The sequence below is a fragment of the Aptenodytes forsteri genome, unplaced genomic scaffold (assembly GCF_000699145.1).
Source record: "Aptenodytes forsteri isolate BGI_AS27 unplaced genomic scaffold, ASM69914v1 Scaffold426, whole genome shotgun sequence".
NCBI classification, from domain to species: domain Eukaryota; kingdom Metazoa; phylum Chordata; class Aves; order Sphenisciformes; family Spheniscidae; genus Aptenodytes; species Aptenodytes forsteri.
Genome location: NW_008794010.1, coordinates 520179 through 545367, shown reverse-complemented (window position 1 = coordinate 545367; position 25189 = coordinate 520179). Strand labels below are relative to the sequence as shown.

Sequence of the window (25189 nt, the reverse complement as noted above, 5' to 3'; positions counted from 1 at the left end):
TTCCCCTCAAATAACACCCCCCCCCCCCCCCAGCCACTGGCTATTCCTCTCACTAAGGAGAGGTGCCAGGCAGGTTTTCTAACAAGTGTCAATCTCATTATACCAGTAGTCAAAAAGTGCTAGTTTACCTGGTGAAAAACGTAAGATGTACTCTCTCGAAACAAAGAATATAGGCCTCAGGCACAAATACACATGAAGATGATGCTTGTAGTACATACTTTCCCCAAAATGAAGCTTTATAAAACCCAAGATGAATAAAATGTTTCCAGAGAATGAAGGCATAAATATTTTATGGAAAGAATATTTATGCTGTTATTCATACTGTCAAGGAACTTGGGAAGTTTCACTTAGGGAACAGGATCCCACTATGCTACTTAACAAACTTACTTAGAGGTTGTCATTCAGAAAAGAGCTATTGTGTGCCTAGTCATGTAATAATGTCAACAGAAAACAGCAGGATTTAAACAAAGTTACTAAGCCTTGGTGGTAAGATTCTCTGAGCAGAAGTAAATGCATAAAGGGATTAAAAGAAATTCCTCAAGCAGGCAGCACGTTGCATCAAGCTAATGCAAATTGGAGAGAAACTCAATGTTACTACTGAAGTTTAACTCACTTGCTCATTTGCATATCTTAAGCAAGGAGGAGTACAAAGTAGAAGGAGACAAGAAGAGAAACACAAGTAAGGTTTTAACAACTATTTCAGTTTTTATGCTATATGGGGCAATTTGCAAAAATGGCAGGGGCTATTCTGTTTTTTAAACAGTATCTCTATAGTTTGTGATAAAGTGGTCACAGTGATAGACTGCATTCAAAATGCAGTCTCATTAGGCGCTGCTGAAATTGCCTTCTAGAATGTAATTCTGCGGTATACCATGAAATATAGACCCGGCCTATTCATATTCATGAAAGCATTAAAAGAGAAGGAGAGAGGATAGAGGAGAGCAAGAGCTAAATGCAACCCATTTATCATGCTTGCCACTCTCAGGATCAGTATCATTAACATACTCCCAAGGGGATTTATATTTTGCTTTTTTCTTTAGGTATTTGATTAGGGTTTGGGAGGGTAAAGCAAAAAAAAAAAAAAAAAAGAGCAAGGCAGAAAGAGCTGTACCAGTCACTGTGCTAGTACAAGATGCTTCACTAACACAAGAGTTGCACAATGTGATTTTTGGTTTGTTCACACCTGATGGCTAGAGGGGCTGAAGGCTAACTCTAGCCTAAGCATAGAGGATTCTATGGCCTTTCATTGCACTACTGAGATGAGCAGGCTTTTCAGGGGTCTGCATATCCCCGAAAGACCATGAACTACATCTGTAGCTTAATAACCACAAAATGTTGTCTATAAAAACAAGCCTGCTGTAGGATTATGTTTGTATTAGAGAGCTGTGAATCTCCACAAGACCATTTTAGGCAATCACAAACTTAGAAACGTTGAAAATGATTGTGCTGAAGGTCTAAGAGGATTTAAGTCTAAGGCATAAAATTAACTGCGTTAATTAATACCCACCTATACCCTCCAGTATCCCACATGAACTAAATAATTAACTCAAAGGTCAGCATTTTCAAACTTGTATCTTAAAGGCAGACATACAACTTCAGAGCTTAGCTTGAGGTGAGAACTGAGAGCACGTAAATGCCCAACTTCAGCTAAATCCCCACTCAAGACGTGCCAATTCTTGCCATTGCTACAGATCTGAATATACTAAATACCCTCTTTAAAGCATCAGCTCAACGTGTGATTATATGAGATTCCCAGCTTGCATTAAAAACCGAAGTCCAGATTTTGAAAGGTGCAGACATGTGAAAGTCAGATTTTCATGAGCACCAGGTACTTAATTTCCAGTGATTCAATAAACAATACATGTTTTTTGAAATCTTATTCTACAGTCAGGTGTACTGTAACTAGAAATTCCCTGTGATTTAAGGTTGCTAATGTGTTCCAGAATAAGCTTGAGAATAGAAGACTAACGGCTAACAAAGACAAGCAACATGGCTAAAATATAAGCAAGATGGCTAAAACACAGTATTTAATTTGTGTTCAGGAGCTGAAAGCAGATTGTAGGCACTTGAGTTCTCACTTCAATGGCCCAGAATTAGTGCTTCGGTATACCTAATTTGAAACTTGATGCCCAGGTCAGAAGTCTGGGTCTCTGGCCGAGCATGTTAAGTGCCAGTCTGAAAGACCTGTAATTCCCTACACATGCATTCTCCAAAAATCAGGCTTCTTAGAGACAGCATATTGGGGCATCTGGCTTTTAAGGCATCTAAAATTACTGGTTCCCTGAAAATACATTTTCTATGCTTGTTTCCATTGAGACATGCCATCTACTCATCTTAAAGTTATTGCATGTTTTATGAGTTTAGCTAGGTCTTTGTGTTTTAGGTTACTATAGCCACAACTGGTACTATACACTATCATCTTCAGTATTTCTTTGTAAGATGTTGGTCAGCCACCTTTCCAAAGAGAAGGCACGCGTCAGAAGATTTTAAATCACCTTTAAGGACAACTGTCAAGAATAAGAATGAAAGCAGCCTGCTTGTTTCTCTACAGCTGGAGCAAGTTCCGCTATCAATTCCGCTGAAGTCATGACCATGAATAGTACTGGGATATTTTGGTTTCTTTATTATAGACAGAAAGAATATATACTGCGACCATGAATGACTAAGACTTTTTTTTAATCCAAAACCAATAAAGAACTAGGCACTCCAAGCATTACCTTTTTGCTGAACATGGTATGTCTCTTATTTTTTTTTAAACTTAAGGAGATTTTACTGAGGAAAAAAAATATTAATCTTTGCATTACTTTAAATAACTGACATACAAACATTAAAGAAATAATAGAGGAGGAAAAAACAACTAATATTACTTTGTAGATGCATGCAGATGAATAAGTACACCACAAAACATACATCTGCCATTTTCTGTGCTGAGTTCACCATATAGGAGCATTTCAGAAGGTCCTATTCACAGCCTTTAATTCTGGACTTTAATTGCATCATGCTATACCCTAAGCCAGCCTATATATCCTGTTGAATAATTTGATATTGCTTGTTTGTCTTTGTAAACCAAAACCAAGCTAAATTGAATGCTGCTAACAAGCACTGGTGATAAAGCTTTTATCTGATTTCCTTAGAAAGGTTGTGAGTACATCATGGAGGTATTTGCATACATGACGATGAAGGTACTTACACTGCTTTGTAGTCCATGGCTAAATAACTCAGAATCAGAGAGTCACAGAATACTTAAGTTTGGAAAGGACCTCTAAGGCAAACTTAGGAGATTGCCTAGTCAAACCCTTCTGCACAAAGCAGGGTCAACTAGATCAGCTTGCCCAGGGCTGTGTCCAGTCAAATTTTTATTATCTCCAAGGATGTAGACTCTACAATCTCTCTGGGAAACCTATTCCAGCTTTGACCACCCTCACAGTGAAAAAGCTTTTTATGTTTAGATGGAATTTCTTGTATTTCAGTTTGTGCCCACTGCTTCTTGTCCTGTCACTGGGCACGGGTGAGAAAAGTCTGATTCCCACTTCTTTATTTCCCACCCCAAACACCCCACCCCACCCCCATCAGGTATTTATACACATTGAACAGATCCTCCCCGAGCCTTCTCTTCTGTAGGCTAGATAATTCTAGCTCTCTCAGCCTCTCCTCATATGATAGATGTCCCAATCTTTTAATCACCTCTGTGGCCCTTCACTGGACTCACTTCAGTATGTCCATGTGTCCCTTGTACTGGAGAGCCCAGAACAGGACACAGCACTCCAGAAGTGGCCTCACCAGTATTGAATAGAGGGGAATAATCACCTCCCTTGGTCTGTTGGATGCTGGTGGCCTTCTTTTCTGCAAGTGCATATTGCTGGCTTATGTTCAACTTCGTGTCCACCAGGACCCCTATGTCCTTTTCTGCCAGGCTGTTTCCCAGCCAAATAGCCTCCAGCCAGTATGGGTGCATGGGATAATTGCTTCCCAGGTGCAGGACTTTGCATTTCCCTTTGTTGAACTTCATGAGGTTCTATCGGCCCATTTCTCCAGCCTGTCAAGATCCTCTGAATGACAACAGAACCATCTCATGTATCAACTGCTCCTTCAAATTTAGGGTACACCCTGTCTCATCGTCTCTGTCAATAGTGAAGGTGTTAAACAGTACTGGTCCCAGTATTGACCACTGGGGTACACCACTAGTGACTGGCCTACAGCTAGATTTCAAGCCCCTGATAGCAAACCTTCCAGCCCAGCAATTCAGGCAATTTTCAGTCCACCTCACTGTCTACTTATCCAGTCCTTATTTGCTCAATTTGTGTGTGAGGATGTTATGTGAGACAGTGCTGAAAGCCTCGTTAAAGGCAAAATAAACAACATTCAGTGCTCTGAATGTCTCAGATTACCATGATCTTTCAAAGATGAACAAGAGTGGCCTCACAATGACATGGGCCAGATCCCTCAGCTCTTGTGAGTACATCCCCATCAGGTGCCATGCAAGTGTGTATGTGCCGTTTGTTGAAATACTTGCTAACCTGATCCTCCTCTACCAAGGGTAAATCTTCACTGCTCCAGACTTTCCCATAGGTCTCAGGGGCCTGAGATTCTTGAGGGCAAATCTTACCCTTAAACTGAAGTGAAAACGATCTTGTGTAACTTAGCCTTTTCTATGTCCTGTATCACCAGGTCACTGCAGTAGTGAGCCCCGCTTTCACTCATCTGCCTTTTGCTGCTGATATATCTGTAGAAGCCTTTCTTATTTCCCTTCATGTCCCTCACCAGATTCAACTCCAGGTGGGCATTGGCTTTCCTGACAGCATTCCTGCACACTTGGACTGCGTCCGATTGTCCACCTGGGTCACTTGAACGTGCTTCCACCTCCTGGTGTGTTAGTTCTTGATAGCATTTGAACAAAACACCTTTCAAATAATGAAGAATAGATTTCCTTTAGAGAGTTGTCCACACCCCCTGTCAAAGCTGAGCTGCTGTGCAGACAAGACCCCAAGAGGTGAGTCAAGGCAGACAGCAAACAAGAATGAGCCTAAGTGGATCTAAAGGGATAAGAGTGCTTGACTGGCAAGGGGCAGTACTGGGCTTCTACAGCACCAAAATTCAAGCACACCACATGATCTGAAGAGAAATTCAGAGGTAGACAGGGAAGAGGGCAGGTGGTAAGTCCTGTGGAGTGACACTGAAATCAGACATCTCATTGTAAGGGTGAAATGGCACAAATGGAAGACCTCATACATTATCAGAACTGACACTAGATTTCAGTTTCACTAGAATATGTTACTACTCACAGAGGTCTATTAGCTGACAGAGTACCAGGGTTGGAAAGCTTTAAAGCAGCACAAAATATTCCAATAGAGAGGCAAAAGAAGAATCTATGACACCAGAATGAACTACATGATACTAGAAACACAGGAGCAAATAAAAGGACTGAAAAAACCACTTAAACCAGCTGGTTAGCAAGGAGGAAAAAAGGAGAACTGGATATGTTTTTAAATAAAAACATATAAGCCGATTCTCAGTCAGTATAAACTGACATAATTCCATTAATATCAGTCACAGGTTTATTACACAAGCTACGTTCACTGCACTGAATTGATGTTGTAGGCTCACAGGAAGGAACACACACCTTAATTGAAGTTTTACCTGCACAAGGGTTGCAGGCTCAGACCCAGTGTAAAGGACCTCAGAATTTTTAAGCAACAATGTTTAATTTTCTAACCAAAAGTTTCTCTTTCTGGATTCTAATTTTTACAATATTAGTCCTACTGCTCTACAATGACTGCTTACCTTCTTTAACTCTTCCTGAATATTTCCGCTATTTTCCTCTGAGGACAAACTCTCCTTTTGGTTTTCAGGGTCTGTTCTAGGTTCTGACTCTTGTTCTTCACCAGAAGATGCTTCCTTGTCACTCATTTTAGCAGCAAGCTGAAATGACCTGGATTCAAGCTCCTCTTCCATAAGGTCAGGTTTGATGTTATGATGCTGATCCTCACTGCTTATATCTGTTTCTGATAAATCATCGAAATCCTACAAAGAAATTAGAAGAACAGTATAATTACTGTATAGGTACAGAAAGGAAAACAGAAGCTTCCTAGAAATGTATAGGTATGATCACTCTGCAGGGAAGCTAGAAAGAAAGCACACTAGGTGTGCTAATAAAAAAATACCATGTCTTTAGAGAGGAATGCCAGTAAACTCACACCTGTTGGATTACATTTATCATTCCTGCTTACTTTTATATCATGTAAAAAGGAACTATCAAAATCATCTGTATGCAACTAATGAAGTAAAAGCCTAAATGGCATTTCCCATTTGCAGAACTGCACTGCCATCACTCTCAGGCATGGTGCAGATAAAGAAAGTGGTGTGGGAATGAAATAACTTGTGACCTGGCAGTTGTGTCCAGCTTTCAGCTGAAAGCTGCACTCGAGTTCCCTGACTGCTGGTCTTGAGCATTATCTGTTTTTCTTAAAGACTACTGGAAACAAGTTTTGAAAAATCTCACTTTTATTACATGATGGTGCTTAAGACTTTCAGCTTTCCCAGTGATTATTTACATAGACGGATCCTCTACAGCGACGATTATTTTCCAAATGCCAACCTCCTTGGAACAAGTTCAATCTTCAGGAGCACCTTCTTTTCTAACTCTTGGATCCTTAAAGGTGGGAACTACTCAGAGGCTCAGTTAAGTACAGCAGGTGTTACAGGCTTGACCATGACCTCCTACTTTGGAGGCTGAACAGAAGAAAAGCAAAATCCTCTTGCAAGTCTGTTTAGCAGGGTGCCTGCCCAACATTTAATAATGTGGAAAGGGTTTTGGTTTTTTTTTTTGGTCAGCCCTTGCAGGAAATCTGAAAATATCTGATGGTTATGCCAAAAACTAATGTCCAGATACATACCAACTTATTTTCTGGATCTGTGCTGTCTGATTAGGACCCAATTTCCCCTGATTTCCACTACAGTCCATCTCCCAGAGCAACCTGCTCCACCTATAGCATCAACTTCCTTCTGGAAATGCTCTTCTCTCCCTGCGGACTGCTAAGAGAGACCTTAGAATAATTAGAGACTTTGTTTAGTGCTTCAGTCAAGTGCATAAAGTAAGGTGGAATTAGGTGGTTTTAAAAGTGATGAATTCTTTGAAATGGAGCATAATCGTGACAAAACCACCCGGAAGGAAGCTATAAAGAATTCAGCCTGGGACCCAGAAGCAGTAGGCACATTGCAGTGGGGTCTAAAAGGATGATTTGGAGCAATTCTCAGATAGGAAATTATTCCTATTTGCCTTACGCTCTCCTACCGTGACAGGACCAGACACTGCTGGAGAAACTAAAAGCGGTGTTCTCTCTACCATTCATTTGGAAATACATAAACAGGAGATTTGCTTTGCACAGCTACTCTCTCTGCAGCCGCAGAAGCAGTATTTATGGATGGATCAATTACCTCCAGTTCTCACGGGAAACGTTAACTCTGACAACTCCCTCACAAACCCTACCCGCCAAACTGCTCTTAATGGATTGACACATCGTGTTTGTAATGTCAGTCCTCATCTCTCATACAGTAAACCGTACTGTAGTGTCTAGCACTTTGACAGCTTTCTGGACAATTTTTGTCTGTAGTTACCTGTGAATCAATTACAAAACTAAATTATTGCTTTATAGCTCACCTTCAGGATGTAGAAGGCCCTTTTAGAAAATCAGGATTTGAAAGTACACGACTAACTACAATAGAAGGGGAACCACAGGCTTATGCTGAAATTTATTCTTTTCCAAAACAATCAGCTTTTGTATAATAAAAAGCCTTTTCTGCCAAATGAACTTCCAACCTGTTCTGAATAAGATTGAAAACAAGATTTCAAATCAGTGTGTTTCCACTTTAGTTTTATAATATGCTATGATATGCTTTTATATACATTTAGAAGACTGGTGTCATTTCACCTTTTTAATTAAAAATCTGTATTTATCATAATGGTTCTTCCTCAAATTGTAACAAGAGAATTTTTTCAGACATAACCTGCATGTCATTCAACAGCTCATTACAACCCCCGTCCAACAATCTGCTAATGAAAAATACTCACATATTGCTAAACTACTATAAAAAAAACCCCTGAAAGTTGTTGCTGAATCTATCAGTTCGTCAATTCGTACCCAGGAGAGAAACAATCATAATTTATGGGATTTACAGGATAGAAAGCACGGCTAAACTGTGCACTTGTATTTTAGGAGAATACAGTTTAGTGGAGATACATCTCATTAAACTTGAGCTATTTACAGTTAGGTATCTAGTCTAAGCTAATTACTAGAATCCCTCTTTACTTGAGTTACCTCCATTTGTTTAATAGATCCCTCCAAAAACCTACTCTTGTCTACCAAAACGTGTGGTTTAGGATTACAAGACTTGCTAGTGAGCTCTGACAGCTCTGCACCAGGGGTGTGGGCTTCCTCTAGCAGTGTCTAGGCAGGAAGAGTATGGTTTACCTTGGGGTCGAGTCTGCAAGGAAGAGAAGAAAATCCCGTTCTAGGCAGACATTTGAGCAGATCAAGGTTGCAAAGAGAAAAGTTTGCTATTCTTGTTTAAATAAGCTGACAAATATGTGTATAAAATCTAGTGGAGCAGTGAGGGAGGCTGGCAGTCCAGAGGGGCAGGTTTTCCCATGTTTCCACCTCATTGCTGTACCATGATGTACCAACAAACTTCATCGTACAGCAAGACATGCATGAATCCTCTGGGGCTTCTTACATAGAACTGCTCAGTTCTAACTGCTTAGCAGCTATATCAGAGTAGCAATACACACATACCCTTGTGGAAAGCACCACCAGTTAATTTAAAGAATCCATAGTGACAAGAGCAGAATCACAACTCCTCTTGATCCTGAAAAAAATACCAGTGTTCCTAGGATCACATGTGGCAGCACCTTTTAGGTTGATCTCTACTGCCTCTATCCAAAGCCCAGTGAAATCTTGTAGAGCCCTCCAGCTGACTTCCCATATATTTTGGAGGAAGGCCTGGTAGGACAATATTGCTAGGTTGCCCAGCTTCAGCAGGATAAAAAATTGAGGATGCAGTTTTATGAAACAAGGTGAGCTAATGTAACACCCTAGTGCTGCTGAAAGAGAGTCATCCTGCACCTTCCTGTTATTTACTCGGTTGTAACGAGTTGTGCAGGCTTGGCAAAGGGGTCCAAATGTGTGCTAGAGCTGACAAGGGAGAGATATTGGACCATGCTGGAGGAAGGTGGAGGGAAGGCAGGAAGGCAGACAGGAAGGAGGTATTCCTCTTTTGGCAGCAGCAAGCTGCTATGTTACCTTAGCCACACGTCACACTGTTACTGAAACGTTCCCAATTCTAGCTTATGCTTTAACTGGTATAAAATAATTTCCCTAACTCATTAGCTGGGAAACCTAAAGAACTTTTTGCTACGTTTGCCAGCACAGGTGAAAGCCATGAGCTGCCTTGGCATCCCTAGGGTTTTATTCCACGTTAGCTAAATTTGTGTTATGAATACACATCCTTTCTTGGGGGAGGACTCGCCTTGATTTTATTACAGATGGATTCAGGTATGTCTATTATCTACCTTTCTGCTTTCCAACCTTCTTACAATGAGCAGGTGGAGTATTTACATTTGCAAAAGTTGTTAGTTTCTGCTTACACGCAGAGATAATGATATCCTATAACGCTACACTTTGTGGCGTCTGTTACCGGTAGGCTGCTTAGTTTGTGTATTGAGCTTTTCAGATGGTGGCAGTGAACTATTTGCGAGGAGATAATACCTCTTTCATGGATTAACAGATTAAAAAATGCATTAGAAGCCATGACAACAATAAAAAATAATAAATGCATTGAAAGATACTATATTTATTTAATAGATGATATCTTAAACTTCATTATTCTTTGCTGTTCGCACTTTGGCTCTATCTGGTAAGTTTAATGACATCTGTGTTCATATAAATCATTGTGTAAATTCCCATTTGCATCTATCAGCAGCATATAATACTAACATCTGCAAACAAGAATAAAGGGCCACCCCTTTATCTGAAAACAGAGCTTCAGTGAGGGCCTGGCAGACTAACACAGCCACAAACCCAGTCTCACTAAAAGAAAATCAAGTGTTTCTAGTGCAAGCAAAAGTCCTTTAGCAGACAGTGAACTAGGAGATACACCTTTCCTCATACACACTGCCCAAATCCTTGCCCGCAAATGGCTGGTAACTCAATGTAATCCTAGTGAACAAAAAAAAGTCCCAAAATAAAGCAAGCAAGCAAAGTACTGGCTGGGAGGCTCCAGAACCAAATCCACGTTATACTATAAACTCTTGAGAGAAAGCTCCATTCATATAGGAAACCAAAAATCAGAAACTACAGTTTTTAGGAGAAGACACAAATTGTGACAGTTTCTCAGCAAGAGCACATGTAATTTCAGCGCAGCTATTTTCAATAAACACATCCCAAATGCCATGCCGTGGGGACCAGCAGTCAAACAGCGCTCACCCCGTACCTGGCTGCAGGGCAGGAGAGCTGTAATTAACAGGTGGGGTCTCCTGATCAAAGAAGCAAACTCATAATGAGGGCAATTCCTTCACTTGAACCAATTAAGCCACTCCACTTTCCATCAGAAATATAAGAATTGCAGCTACGCTAAGAAACATCTCCTCTTCTCAAAAGATAATGAAAGCCAATATATCAATATTATTACTAATAATAATTTCAATTACAAATATTATTAATAATAATGAAAGCAGACAGAGATTGGTGGTTTGAGTGGCAATTTCTTGTAAAAAGTTACAATTTTAAAAGTAATTATCATTAAAAGCAAGGCTGCACTTCCCAATTCAGGCTCCCCAGGAATATAACTCTTCTGTGTTACATAAGCAATCAGGTTATCAGAAATTTATTACAGTGATCAGTTTTATCAGGACAGGTTTTATGTCCCTCTGTACTTGCTTCATGACCATGTTTACAGCATTTCTACAGGAAACTCAGTGCAGCAGGTTGTTCTTTTACCGATCATAAAGTGGCAAAAATTCTCCCTAAACACAGTACATCTTGATACCTGTTTTCAGGTTTCCCTTTTTAAGTCACTCCAGGCTTCACACAATGAATTCTTTCTCAGTCACAAAGTCAGCATTCCAGTGTTAAGTCTAAAATCAGTTTTAAAAAACTGCCACAGCATTATCTTAATCTAGGTACTGGATCTTGATTAAAAAATACCTAATTTTTAATAGAAATTCAGTTGTGAGTTATGAAATGACTGCAATTGTTCCAGAATGTTACTGCTTACAATTCTCTAGACTTGGAGCAGGGAGAGAGGAAAGGGCCTGTTTTCATTTCACTGTGAGTCTCCGAGAGCAGCAAGCAAGGAAACGACCTGCACTAATTGAAAATTAAAAAAAAAAAAAATCAACTTTTAGATTGCTAAACTGAAATCCTGTTCTACATTGCTGATCAAAACATAATGGTTAACAAATTATCATGTTATTATTACAATGCATTAACATAAGGTTATTATTACAATGCAATAAGATCAGGAAAAAGTATGTTTCTTCACTGCAATTTACATATGGTCAGTTGTTCGGTGTGTCAAATGTCTAGATGCAACATGGTTTAGAAGAGCATTTTGTATGGTTTCTGTAAATTCTGCATAACCTCAGCACGTGAAAATCTATGACTGATTTAAGACCCCACAATGAAGCTTCCTTAAGTTTACGCTGTCCGCAGTTCTCCGTGCACCTACACTATCATTTTGTACAAACTATTTACACGTAGGACACTCTCTGCTGCAGCCTCAACCACTTTACCAAGATCAATACATTACTTTGGTGATTGTATGAAACCCTGACATCCCTTTAATCTCATTTTTCTAAGCAATATAAATGATGTCTGGCTAATTTATTTTCATACCTCAAATCATATTCCTTATGCTCATGATCATTTTAATTGCTTCCTAGAATTGTTCAACTGTGCAACATCCTTGCTATAAATTGTAGTAGCCAGTCCATTCCTGCTCCCAGCAGTACTTGTGTACCAGAGGCTGGAGTAACAGTTCTCCAAATGTGGGCACCAGCTGTCAAATCAGCCACCAGGGGGGGGTGTATGTCCACACACAAACTAAATGTATGCAAACCCACCCATACATAAACTCCCTAGTGAGAATTTCATTGCTCTGAAAACAGTAGCATGATCTGGAGGCAGTGTGCCTCTGCCTGCCCCACTGTGGCTGAGGGAGCAAGGGAGCAGGAACAGTCTCTTTTAGCCTAAAGGGTAAAATGAAGGGGAGCACGGGTCAGAATCCCAAACCTTGCACTTAGAGCACAACAGAGAGGTATAAGCAGCACTTAAGAGACAAAGCAACTTGCAAGAGAGTTGGAAAAAACAATCATTTTCTGCACCAGCTTGCACTTTGAAGCACACACTAAGCTGCTGAAAGATGCCGTCACGTATGTCTGGAAGCACCCTGCCTTTCTGACCTCCACTGGACGAACGTGGGGGGGCTTTAGATTGGGTATTAGGAAAAATTTCTTCACTGAAAGGGTTATCAAGCATAAGAACAGGCTGCTCGAGGAAGTGGCTGAGTCACCATCCCTGGAGGCATTTAAAAGACATGTAGACGTGGCACTTAGGGACATGGTTTAGTGGTGGACTTGGCAGTGTTAGGTTAATGGTTGGACTTGATGATCTTAAAGGTCTTTTCCAACCTAAACGATTCTATGATTCTATAATGTCTCCAGGACCTTCCCTCTGAGCTCTGATCTTCTATACTCCACAGAGCAGTACTAACTAGAAAGCCACAATATGAATACAGACACACATAGAACGTGCACAAATATGCAAAGCCACAAGGGAAATGCAGAAGTCTGTGTACAAAATATGGTCTTTGTGCAGTGCAGTCCCTGGAAAGTCCTGTAATTCTGCCTGATGTTCTAAGTAGTCATTAATGGCCACTGATGTGTTGTTAGAGCACATTATCATACAAAACTCCACTTCAACAACTGTAGATTATAAATGTATGAGGACACAAGTATAAATGAATCAGTATGAAACACCCACATCTGTGTCCTAAAAGCACATGGAACAGATACAGAATTAACAATAATTTACCCAGCATTAAAAATCTGCTGAAATCCTAGAATCCTAATCTTGACTTATGATCAGCTGTACTGATGTCTTTCTATGGGAAATATAGGCTAGTAGCATAAGCAAAGAAAAACAATTCCAGGCATCCTAAAATTGCTCAGATGGCTTTAAAGACTGGATCAGGTTGCTTGTAGTCAGAGGCATAGGGAGAAGACAGCACTTAGCTCCTTGCTTCAGGCTTAGCATTACTCTACCGCAGCAATGATGCAGCTACAGGATTTGAGACAGGTAGGACATGGGAAACAGAACTGGACAAGGGGTCAGTATTCTCCTCATCCAGCTGGGTAATTACTTAGAAGTGTGCTTGTACTGCTAAAAAAGTTTTGGGCGACAACTGGATTCCTTACATATCATCAGTCCCAGGCCTGGACAAACTCCAAACAGACTACTTTGCTTTCTGGTTATCCCACAATCGTTTAAAAGAAACGTTTGTGGAGTGCTTTGCTGTCTTCAAGTTGTATGATCAGTTATTCCAAGTTTGAGCTGTTACATTCTGTTTGTTTTGGTTTTCTTTTTTTTAATCAAAAGACAAATTATTTAAATGGAAGTAGTTTCTAAATACTTACCCTAACACACCAAAACTCATAAATCAAGTGACTAATTAAAAGCAGACATCTCTTGGACCATATTTCAAAAAAAGCCCTTTCTGAATTTCTGCTGCTCATTAGCTTTATCCCTTATCAGGACATTTGCAAATAGCACACAGAAGATTCCCAGGCATATGAGTTATTTCTTATTCCAAGAATAAAGGAGTTTAAAAAACAAACCAACAATGCAACAGAACAAGTGATTAGTCAACATTTGTTAGCTGTTGGCAAATCCTGACCTTTTTTTTTTTTTTTTTTTTTTAAGAGCACTGTATTTTACAGCATTAACAATGTCATTGATCAGATGAAGTGGCATATTTGAGAAAGAGGCAAAGCCTGTTCATGGTATATGTAACACTTTACCTTTGCTGCTTCTCAGTTATGAGGCATGAGGATAAAGCTTGCAAGAACACTCCACCTCCCACTCACGATTCACATGTTATTGCCAGTATAGCTTAATTAGTTTTGCCCAGCTCTTTTTGAGATGGCATTCGGTAAGCTCAAACACAATTACCTGACTTAAATTCATCTTGTTGGGTTTTGTGCCATTTTTTCCTTCACATAATTCTTCAGAAATCGCTTTGTTCTTCCTCCACCTTCTTGATCTCTTTTCTAAATCATAATGGACTTCCTCAGTCTCACTGCTGTCCAAATACTCCAAGCTGGTTGCCTGTGGATTGAAATTTACATCCAGTTCTCCATGGAAATGTTTTTTTTCCATTCTGGGCATATCACTTTCAGTTCTGCTTTGTAACCAGAGAAGCTTGCTAGGTCCTTTAGCTTCCTGGGAAGAGTTTACTGAAGATGTTTCAGAATCGGAGAACAGTGTCTCAGTATTGGTGCATAACCCAGAGGAAGGGGAGGTCACTGCCTGGTACTGATCATTGCCATAAACCCATTCAGTACCATACTGGGAATTGGTATAATAGAAGTCATCTGGTAATTGCCGAGGTCTCCGACGCAGCTTGTTCAAGGCCACATTCCAGTCATAGTCATCCTCACTGTCTGAGCCCATCTCGTCATAGGCAGACACAATGCTGGATTCATTTTCCAAAGCTTCAAATACTTGACTCTTTGGTTTGGCGAGCATTCGAGGACGAGGCAAAGTGACATTCTGCAAAGCTACCCAGTTTCCATCAGTGCTTTGAAAAACAGAAGGTGGACCTATGAAAACAAAACAAGAACAATTATCGCTACATGACCACAGTGTGAAAGGCTCATTTTACTTGCCAGTTTGCGATCAACTGGCCACAAATTGGAGGGTTCAACAAAACTAATGAACAAATGCAAGTGTTGCTGCTACATGAATTCTCTCATGTTGTGAGCCATGCTGCTGTACTTTTAATCAGAAGCCACCACTTGAAGTCATATGGTGATGACTATTTAAAATGTGAGAGTACTTGGACCAAAGCTTTTTTCTAAACAAATTATTAGGAAAGGCTGAGGGAACATCAGTACACAGACATGTATAAATCCTGTGTTTTGCAAATGTCTTTGATTCTGTGTGCAGTTCTGGTCCCCCATCTTGAAAAGGAAAGATGGAAAAAGGATCAAAGAAGAGCAACAAAGATTGCACCAGGTTCTGAAACGGCTTCCATTCAAGGAATGATTAAGTAAGACAGCTCTGCTGTCTGGAGGAGAGAAGACTGAGAGGATGCATGCTAAAAGAGATGGGGGAATCTCTTCCGACCTAACTACTAGAGGACATCGAGTGAAACTAGTGAATTCAAGGTTCAAAACAAACAAAAGAAAGAAGTGGGAGGCAATAGGTACAACACCTGTGGAGCTTCTTGCCTAAGGGTATTATGGATGCTAGAAATTAATCTGGGATAAAACAGAGATGGCTATGGACATGGAAGAGAAATCCACTGAGGTTTACTAAATACAGAAAAACTTCTAGCTGAGGTAGTCATTATGCTGAAAGTTCTGGAGGTTCAGAGCCTATTCTGAGGCAGCATGAAAAATACTTGCTTTCTCCTAATCTTTCCTAGGCTCTTGCTTATGGTTACTGTTGCTGCTGCTGTTGTATCCTAGACTAAATAAGCGTTTTGTCTGACCCAAGCACTGCTGCTCTTGTTATTCTTACACTTTTTCAGAGTATGTTTTACAACTCTGACAGAAAAAAAAAGCCACAAAAATGGTCAAAAAGTGCTGTATAACTCACAGAATTGCATTTCTTCTAAATACAGAGACGCTTACTACTGCATAGGTGAGATCATATTTACATAAATTAGCACAATCAGGTATTTACTATAAGCTCAGTAGGCACCACAATTTCATCACAAATGTGGTTCTTAGATGAAAGAAGCAGAACAAATCCTCTGAGTAGAGCACCTGAAAGGAACGGGGTCAATTTGTCATTCTGCTATGGTTAAGCAATTGTTAAGTACTAAATTACTCAACAGTTGAATTCAATGGGATTGAAGTGCGTTCTTAAATTTAAGCACCCAATTAACTGCTTTACTGAAAATAGGCCTTCCACTAAAATGCCCAGAAAAACAACACTTCTGACGGGGGGGGGGCGCGCTGAATGAGCAGTTCACAAAGTAATGCATACTTAGTTAAGTCAGATTTTAGTACTACTTTACTATCACTTTCTTTTTGGGGGGAGGAGGGGTGCTGACACTGTTTAATTTTCAGTCTCCCAGGTTATCAACTGGCATTACAGATAAATGAATTGAATTGATGGGCAGCCCCCATCCCTGGTCCCCACTATACCCAAACACGTATGTTGGCTGCTTCTGCTTGCCAGTGCCTAGTGAGCCAGCTGTGGGAATTACAGTACCAGTAAATTCACCCTACAAAAGAGAAGTTTTCTGCTTGTTTAGCTTCATGAACCAATTTGCTACAGGGGTCAGATGGGCTCTACAGCTGTTGCAAGAAAAGAAGCAGGAACAAGCAGACTCTGTCATGGGAGGACAACAGCAGCAGATGTGTTAGCTTTGCTATTCCCTGTCACCTGGAGCCAGGGGCTGCTGCTGCAGTAAGCAGTTCAGCCCTTCCCCTTGTGCAGCTGTGGGGATGAAAACTAACCAACTCTTCCGTGCAGCAGTTGCCTGGTGCTACACTCTTGTAGCCTCATGAATACTACAGCCAGAACAAGAGAGGCAGTGGAAACGGGACCCCCCCAAGAGCAGGAACCATCTTCTTCAATGACAGCCTGTCCTTATGTCATCTTGAAGCAAGCAGGGAATTGCATTCTATCCCAGGGTGTTGATCAGGAATGGGCCTGACTTAGGAAGTTACTCACCATCCATATTCACATCCATACCTAATGCACGGAAAGACAGAGGACATAGATCTAGGGAAACTGTTGGTCTGTGAAGTTCCTACTCATACAGCTTCCTCAAACTTGTGTGGAAGCAGCAGTTAGTAGGGCTGCACAGAACACTGCATTGGTGAATTCATTGGAGTTGAAAAGAAAGGTGCAAGGGGGAATCCTAAATGTGAATTATTTCACTGTTTGGTTCACCATGTAACCTCATGAACAGTTAACGTGTGCAACAGAAGGGAGACTATGGGCAGCTGTGAACTCCTTCAACTGGAGGACAGATAACCAGGTGACAAAGCAAGGCCCTTGGGCTCTCATGTCTTAGAAGCTCTGAAATGTATCCAAATTAGATGCCTAATGTTTCCTAACAGTCCAAAATGAACTCCCCAAAGGCCCAAATTTTGAATCTTTTCTTGGGGGGGAAAAAAAAGGTAAGATAACCAATGACACAGCCCAATGAAATCATGACACTCAGCATCACCAAATAGACATTTTTACATGTGACCCCTGCAAGCACAGAGGTCAACAGAAATTTCCTGGAGAAGGTCCTTGCTTTAAGTCGTATTTATTCCAAATCTGAGTGAGAACCAAAAAAAGAATCATATTCGTACTAGAATTATTTACTTGTTTCATTTAGCCGGTCCACACTTTTCCAGCTGGGTAATGCAGAGAGCTTGCGTTCCTTCTGTCTCCTGAATTGTCCTTTTTGCTGCCTCCAAAGAGCCTCAGTCACAGATGATGCAGGGTCTAGTCCTTTACTGGGCATATCTTCACTAGCCAGGGAGAATGCAGACTGAGACCTCTGTGGGAATAAAAATCAAAGAGCATAATTTAAAAATAGGAATACTTAATTATCAAATTCTTTACCGTAATTAGTATGAGTATTCAGTTACCCATGGAAGTGTGGAATCTGCTAGCATCCAGAAATGGAATTTAATGTATTCAAAAGAATTGTTTCAGCACTAGATTGCTTATTTATGTGCATTTCTGATGCTATGCAAGGAGGCAGGAAATTGTTTATACTGCCACAGACCAGATGGAAAGAAATAATTAAGGTGAAGTTGTTAGGAATGTGCTTGGTGAGGACTGATATCTAACTGCTTTGACTCAAGCTAGCCAGAAAGAGATCCCATTGTGGTGAGACATGATGATCTATTGTTGGCTCAACAGGCCATCTGGTGTAACAATTTGCAGAAGTTAAAAATTTAAAAAAAGCAAACAAACAGCCTGTTCCCCAGAAATAGATGTGCAACTCAACTGATTTGAATGCAGAATTCTTTTGTTTGCTAGGACATACATATCACACAATATCCTGGGCAGTTTTATGCAGTCTTGCTAATGAAGTCAACATAGCCTACAATTGCACATTTATTTGTTTCTAGGAGGGTCACATTTCAAGTCAAAATGAGGTAAAATACTGTTGTGATTGTTAATGAGCTCTCACTACTACCGAGGGGAAGGCGCTTCCCTTTGGATCTACATAAATAGATCAGTTTTGACTTAGGCACTGGGGTCCAGTTACAGAAGTCACATTTAAATTTGGCCAGATTTTAAAAAACTGTGAAAGCTGGTAGTGTCCTGCTGATTTCAGGAGAACTCACTCTTACATATCAAATCACATACGTAATTTTAGAAACAAGGCTACAGCAGCTCAAGTCAAGTTTTAACATCTGGCTGACACTATTTTGCTGCAGCACAATTTTTTTTTTTTTTAATTAATAACTTCGCTTTTGATGACAGTATGTGCTTAGGCAGCTTGAATGGCAAAAGAGATCACTTTTTCAAACGACAGTTAGCTTTTTTCCCCATAACTTTCTACCACTCAAAACCTCTGTCTTGGCCTTCATAACAGAGTCATTAAAAGACTGCCTTTATACGCCAGGGTTTCATTAAGAAGTATGCTTTCAAGTGGCCCAGCTTCTTTACGCAGGCCAAGTTGGCACTCTCAAATCTCTTTACATTTTTACTGATGTTCAAGTTACAAATAATGAACTAAAACTGTTAATCTCAAAGGGCCAGTCGTTGCCTGCATCAGAGCTCCGCTCTGCGCTCATGCAGATGAGGAAAAGGATAACTTGACTTCCAGCTATTTTCAAGTCCCTTCAATTCCCAGGACAGCATAAGCATTGCTGGGAGTCCTGCTGGCTTGAAAGCAACACTTACACCACTTTTTTGGCTGCACCTCCTCCCATCTGAAATGCTCCTGTATGGGACGTGTGTACCATGCCAGAAGATTTAATTAACTGCAAATTTTCCTGTATCCTTGGCTCAGCAGTGTGATTTCATAACATATTCAGTAAAAAAAACCACAACCAAGCACCAGGGTTTAGTTTGGCTTCTGAACTCTGGAGGAAAAGCCAGAATTATTGTCCTAGAATCAAATATTTTCTGTAACCGCAATGACTGCATAACTAGGTTAGTCCTGTCCATGCAAAGACACAGGTCCTAACGTGATGCATTGGAGTGTTTCCTTTCAAATTCAGTGACATGAACTACTAAAAATAAGCTTATAGTACTGTATAATTTTATTATAGGGAATCTTTCAGATGAGTCACTTTCACAAACCAGCTATATTCAAGTGTATATTTAGGCTGTTTCAAACCTCAAACTAGATCTTCAACTGATCAAGATCATCTGAATCCTCCTTAACTCCTTAACCCTGTAAAAGAGTTAATAATTTAACACAATACACAGGTACATAAATTGTTTCACTATAGGAATTTGCTCATTAACTTTGATTTCATCCTGCCAGGATATATGGACAATATAAACAATTCTGCCACAAATTTGCAGCCTGAACTATAACAAGTTTTAACTGTGCTATGGCTCACTTCACTTCGTTGTAAAGCAAGAACTACTGCACTTCCATTCTTACAATAAATTAGGTCCAGTTCATGTCTGCCATATCCTCTGATATCCTTATGTTAAAGTTGTTACGTACTGAAAGCAGCAAGTTGGCAACTGGCTGCCACTATTTTAGCAGTACCAAGAATATTCCCTCAGGGCACATTTTTTTTCCATGTATATGGCAAACACAGAGAGATAAGAGATGCTGAAGAACCCAGAAGCAGCAATATCCTACAGTTTAATCACTAGTATCTATTTTCCCTTATTACCTAAAGAACTGAAGAATAATAATAAGAAGAAAAAATCAGGAAAAACTTAAGTAGTCTGTTTAATGACAACCTGGGCTTAGATAATGAAAGTAACATGTTTTTTCTTATTATGTAAAATCTGTAGGTTTGACAACTTTTCTGGTGTTTTGTTTAAATGGCAGCTTCTCACCTGCCTACTCGCTGTTTCATAGACATCACAGTAAAGGCTGCATCGCAGTGATGGCAGTGTCTGCACTTGGCTCCCAACTAACCTGAGACCCGCCAGCAGCTTAGCCCTGACAACGCAGAACTCGGCACAGGCTGCGAAACCTGCTGAAGGAGCTCAGCAATCCTGCCCTCAGACCCATGCTTCCGCAGCATTGCTACCCAGCACTGCCTGAGCAACTTAAAGCTAGTTCAGGTGTGTCTACACTATAGGGCAGATATATCTTTCAGAAGGACTAGAAGATACACAACAGCTTGAAGGATTTAAAAAGGAGAAGACGAGCATGAAGGGCCTGATGGAAAACAGCACTGAAAAACAAGGAAGCACAAAAAAGAAAGTAGACACAGTCCCATGTGATAGCATCCAAATCACAGTCTCATGTGATAGCAGTTCAAATCACTGGTAACACCGATAACGACACAAAAAAGGAGTGTCAATAGCCAAGTCTGGTGTAGGAATAGGACAGAAGCATATCCTGGCATGAGAACAAATCAGTCTACAATGGCATAAATATGGCCATTTTTTTCAGAGCACAAAAGCAAATGTTTGTCCACAAGTTTATCTCCAATCAATTACCGGCCTGACTGATGACTCTCTCTGAAAAGCAAATGACTCAAGACCTCCTTTTGTTGCTTTTGCAATTAAGAGCAAACTAGAGAGTTAGCTATTTGGTGGGAGGTTACACAGCAAAAGCTCTAATCTTGGTTGGCACATTTGCATCAACTTCAACTCAGCTGGCACCACTAACTCAACAGCCCTGCAGCTATAGCATGGGCTTCAGCATGGGCTACAAGCCTAGGTACCTGCCTGCCGGTGCTGCTGACTTCACTGCCACACTTAACCTGTGTCAGGCAGCAGAAGTACACATTACAGTGCTGCGTTTGTGCCTCCCTTTGTCACAGAGATAACAACCCATCTGGAGATCCACAGGGGACATTTTTCCCTGTGAACATCTGCATATGAAGCAAAACACTGAACATAAAGGAACAGGATGGAGAAGCCTACCTGGGGGCTGGTGCTCCATGTAGTTTCCCTGTGCATGGATGCAGGGAAGTCCTGGAGGTAAGGCCAGCTACCCCAATAGGCTCTTGGACTGGTTTGCATTGAACAAGGGATATTTACTGACCAAATGGAGGAGTCATGGCCCTGAATCTTTACCAATTGCCTACAAACTTGGACAGCAACAAGGCATCAGGGCAGAAGAACCAATCCAGTCTATTTTCCAAAAGTATCCAAATCATACAGCAGCCTAAATATGGTTTTCAAAAAGAGGCAGGAATGTAGGAGCTTTGGTCCTGATTTATAAAGATACGAGAGGTCAAGAAGATCCTTCCCTCCCAGCTAAAGCTACCGGCACCTTTTCCAACCAGAAGTTCTGGTTCCTCAGCAAAAAAACCCTGTCAGCCAGGTGCTATTTTAGACATATTTATTTGTGATTAATTACAAGGCTGCCCTGTATGTTTGCAGTCAGACACTAAGGTACTGCAACTGTTGTTTCTGCAATAAATTAGTACATCAGCAGATGGCATTGCAACCCAACAGGTCATTTGCTATGTTCACTGCACACACTCGTCGGAGGCATGTGCTGCATACTGGATTGCTGTGCAGTACAGCACAGCTTGCAAAATATAGTTACAGTATTGAGAGGCATTTCCAAACACTTTAGTTAGATGAGTTCCCCACCAAATCCTGCCTACTGGCATCTGCTGTGAGATGTTTGTTTCAAAAAGAAATTCCAGACACATTATTATTCTCTTTTTTTTATCCCTCTTCAGGGGATTTCTGCCGCATAGTTACAATGTCTGGATGGAGACAACTCAGCCTTCATCTTGTACTGGGCTAGCACTAAAAGGAATAATTTTTGCAACAGTCCTGTTTCATTGCTGGCCTTCAAAAAAAAAAAAAAAAAAAAAAAGCAGTGGGTTTTGCACACACTCGTCGGAGGCATGTGCTGCATACTGGATTGCTGTGCAGTACAGCACAGCTTGCAAAATATAGTTACAGTATTGAGAGGCATTTCCAAACACTTTAGTTAGATGAGTTCCCCACCAAATCCTGCCTACTGGCATCTGCTGTGAGATGTTTGTTTCAAAAAGAAATTCCAGACACATTATTATTCTCTTTTTTTTATCCCTCTTCAGGGGATTTCTGCCGCATAGTTACAATGTCTGGATGGAGACAACTCAGCCTTCATCTTGTACTGGGCTAGCACTAAAAGGAATAATTTTTGCAACAATCCTGTTTCATTGCTGGCCTTCAAAAAAAAAAAAAAAAAAGACAATGTGGTTTCTGAAGATTAAAGAAGGAAGGAGTGAATAAAAAGTAATCACATACAATGTCTCCTATTACTTAATAAATATTCCATCTTCTGTCTATAACAAGTTCATGCTTCTGAACATTGAATAAATAAAACCAAAACAAGTAATCAAAAGCAAGAACAACCTTTTATAAAACATGCTTGTGAATATTGAGTCTAATGTTGATAATCTATGGATTCTTTACCTTGAATAACTCTTATATGTATGCATATTGTTTAGAGAGACAATATAAATATTTTGCTCTACATTCTTCCTCAAAAGATGAGAGTATGGGTAATTCCTCTTTCTTCTAAAGAGAAGCCAAAGTGGTAATTCAAAATAGATGCCAAAAGCAACTGACTGAACTCTACAAAGGATATTCTGGATCACTCAGGTTTTTCTCCTCGTTTCCTTCCTATTTCACCCTATTTCTTTGGTCTGTTTTAACTAGTAAAACTGTAATTTATTCTGCAGTTATTTAGAGTGGATCAAGGCTTCTCCCAGATTCAGGAGGGACTGAGAACCCCGGGTGCTTCAAGGGTAAGGCAGCTGCAGGGTCACCACAGCAGGAGCCCTTGCAGGCACTGGGACCTCAACAGTGGGGCTGACGGCAAGGAGGGCACCTCTGGATCTGGGCAGCAGAGTCCTGTGCTGTGCAAGCTCTGACCTGTGGGGCAGCTGTTAGTTTGGGCTTTGAAGAGGGCCTTGTTTATTCAGGGAAGCAGCCTAGAATTGACAGCACAAACACAGATGACTTAGATGCAACCTTAACCGTCCCCTCTCCTCACCCGCAAATTCTACAGCTATGCCTGCTAGTGGTGCAGCAAAAACCCTCGCCTGCTTCTCATCTGTGCTCTATGAATACAATCAATGCACAGACAGAACCAGCAGGTCCCACCCACCTGAGCAAATACAGTAGCAACCCCTAAGCATCAACAGCTAATGCATCCTTTGGTAAGTAAACTCCTACACCAGGAAGGAGACAGTATGAGCTTGCGAATGGTGCCACTCTGCCACAGCCTATTTATCCCTGGAAGTGATTTTCGCTCTGCTCAAATGAATGCAGTCCAGACATTTAGCAGTGGGAGTGAAATACCAAGTGTTTCAAGCATCTGTTCCTTAGTTAATCTTGTATGTGGCAAAGTATCTGTTAACAACCCTATGGCTTCTGAAAAAGGGCAAGAACGGGCAGATGAATGGGAGATTTTCACACTCAATTGAAAGAAAACTCTCTTCTTCATGCCCTGACCTAAACCCTGGTTAGGATATCCCAGCCATCAGGGCAAATCCTTGAAGAACAGACTGGGAGAAAGCAAAGATGACCGCTCCCTCTCCTGCAAAAGCCTTAGAGCTTCCAGGGTCTGCCCAAGCTGGCTTGTTCACTAGTGACACAGACATAGCCCAGCTGCACTTCAGGTGGGTTCGCCATCCTTCTACCAGCCTCTCAGGCAGCTGAGCCCCTTAAAAGCATTGTTCCTTTAAAAGTAGTACAAAGATAATGCTCAGTTAATGAGGAATGGGTCCATCAGCAGTATGAATCGCACAGCTGTGTAATAATATGTGAAGCCACATTTGGTCGTGCATTTATTTTGGTTCAGTTTGGACTAGCTGACTTTGAGGATCTGGAGATGGGTTGCAAGGGAGAGGGGCAGAAGGTTATTCCCCAATAAACCCATTGCTGCTGAGCATGCAAGTAGCTCTACACGTCACCGCACAGAAGTATAATCCACAGTGTTTGAGGGACTTTCTCCCCCTGCCCCCCAAACAATAAGCAGGCCCCACATGTGAAAATGCTATTGCTTTGGATACAAGGGATTTGCAAGGAATTTGTAAGCTAGTAATAAGTGATATTTAAATATTGGTTCCAGAAGATGAGTATAAACATCCTTTTATTGTACTTGTGGGGCTAACAATTTAGGAAAGTGCTAGGAGCATAAGATAGCATAGTTCAATCAATGCAATGGATTTATGTGAATAAGTCTACAGAGTTTGTGGTAAATCAATTGTTAGGTGCTTTGACAGGAATAGAGGGCAGATGTACCAATACAACTGTAAGCTAAGCAGCCCCTTTACAGGTACCCTTGTTTGTTTAGCTGTTACTATTTCTCACATGTCCCCCCATGGCCCATTCTTTTTCCCTCCTCCCAACTTGAAATATTCTATTACATCTCTTTAAAAAAAACAAGAAAAACCAAACAGGGGAGATGCTTCCCAGTTATGTAACATCTTTCATTTGAAGATACTGAGAGCTCAGTTAGTATCCTGTGATGACAGTATTACTATATCATTTACAGATGAGAAAGCTGAGTAACTGCAAAGGCCAGATCCCTGTTCTGGTGTAGGGCAACGTGATTCTAAGTTGCCACTAGTGTACCTCACTGGGAGAGCGCATGTGTATAAAGGGGTAGGGGAAGGAGGTGAACTGTAATTTTCATCTCAAGTCTAATTGCAGCCTCACACATAAACTCACTTTTTTTTCCAAGGGAATACTCTTTACTGAACATCATTACTCTATTTTCATTAATTTCTAGGTTGCTGAGTGCCCCATGCAACCTTTCATGTCCCATTCTGACCCTCATCACAAAGTTGCAC

The 25189-nt window shown here is 40.8% G+C and overlaps 1 protein-coding gene across 1 annotated transcript in view; it reads right to left on the bottom strand.

The window, feature by feature from the left end:
* Positions 1 to 25189, bottom strand: part of MYRIP (myosin VIIA and Rab interacting protein) — a 124553-nt gene that overhangs the window by 18128 nt on the left and 81236 nt on the right. The window contains exons 7-9 of the mRNA XM_019474862.1: positions 17604 to 17781; positions 14223 to 14872; positions 5782 to 6021 (exon numbers count right to left, since the gene is read on the bottom strand). Coding sequence (XP_019330407.1) covers positions 5782 to 6021; positions 14223 to 14872; positions 17604 to 17781 — 1068 coding nt within the window. The remainder of the gene's footprint in view (positions 1 to 5781; positions 6022 to 14222; positions 14873 to 17603; positions 17782 to 25189) is intronic.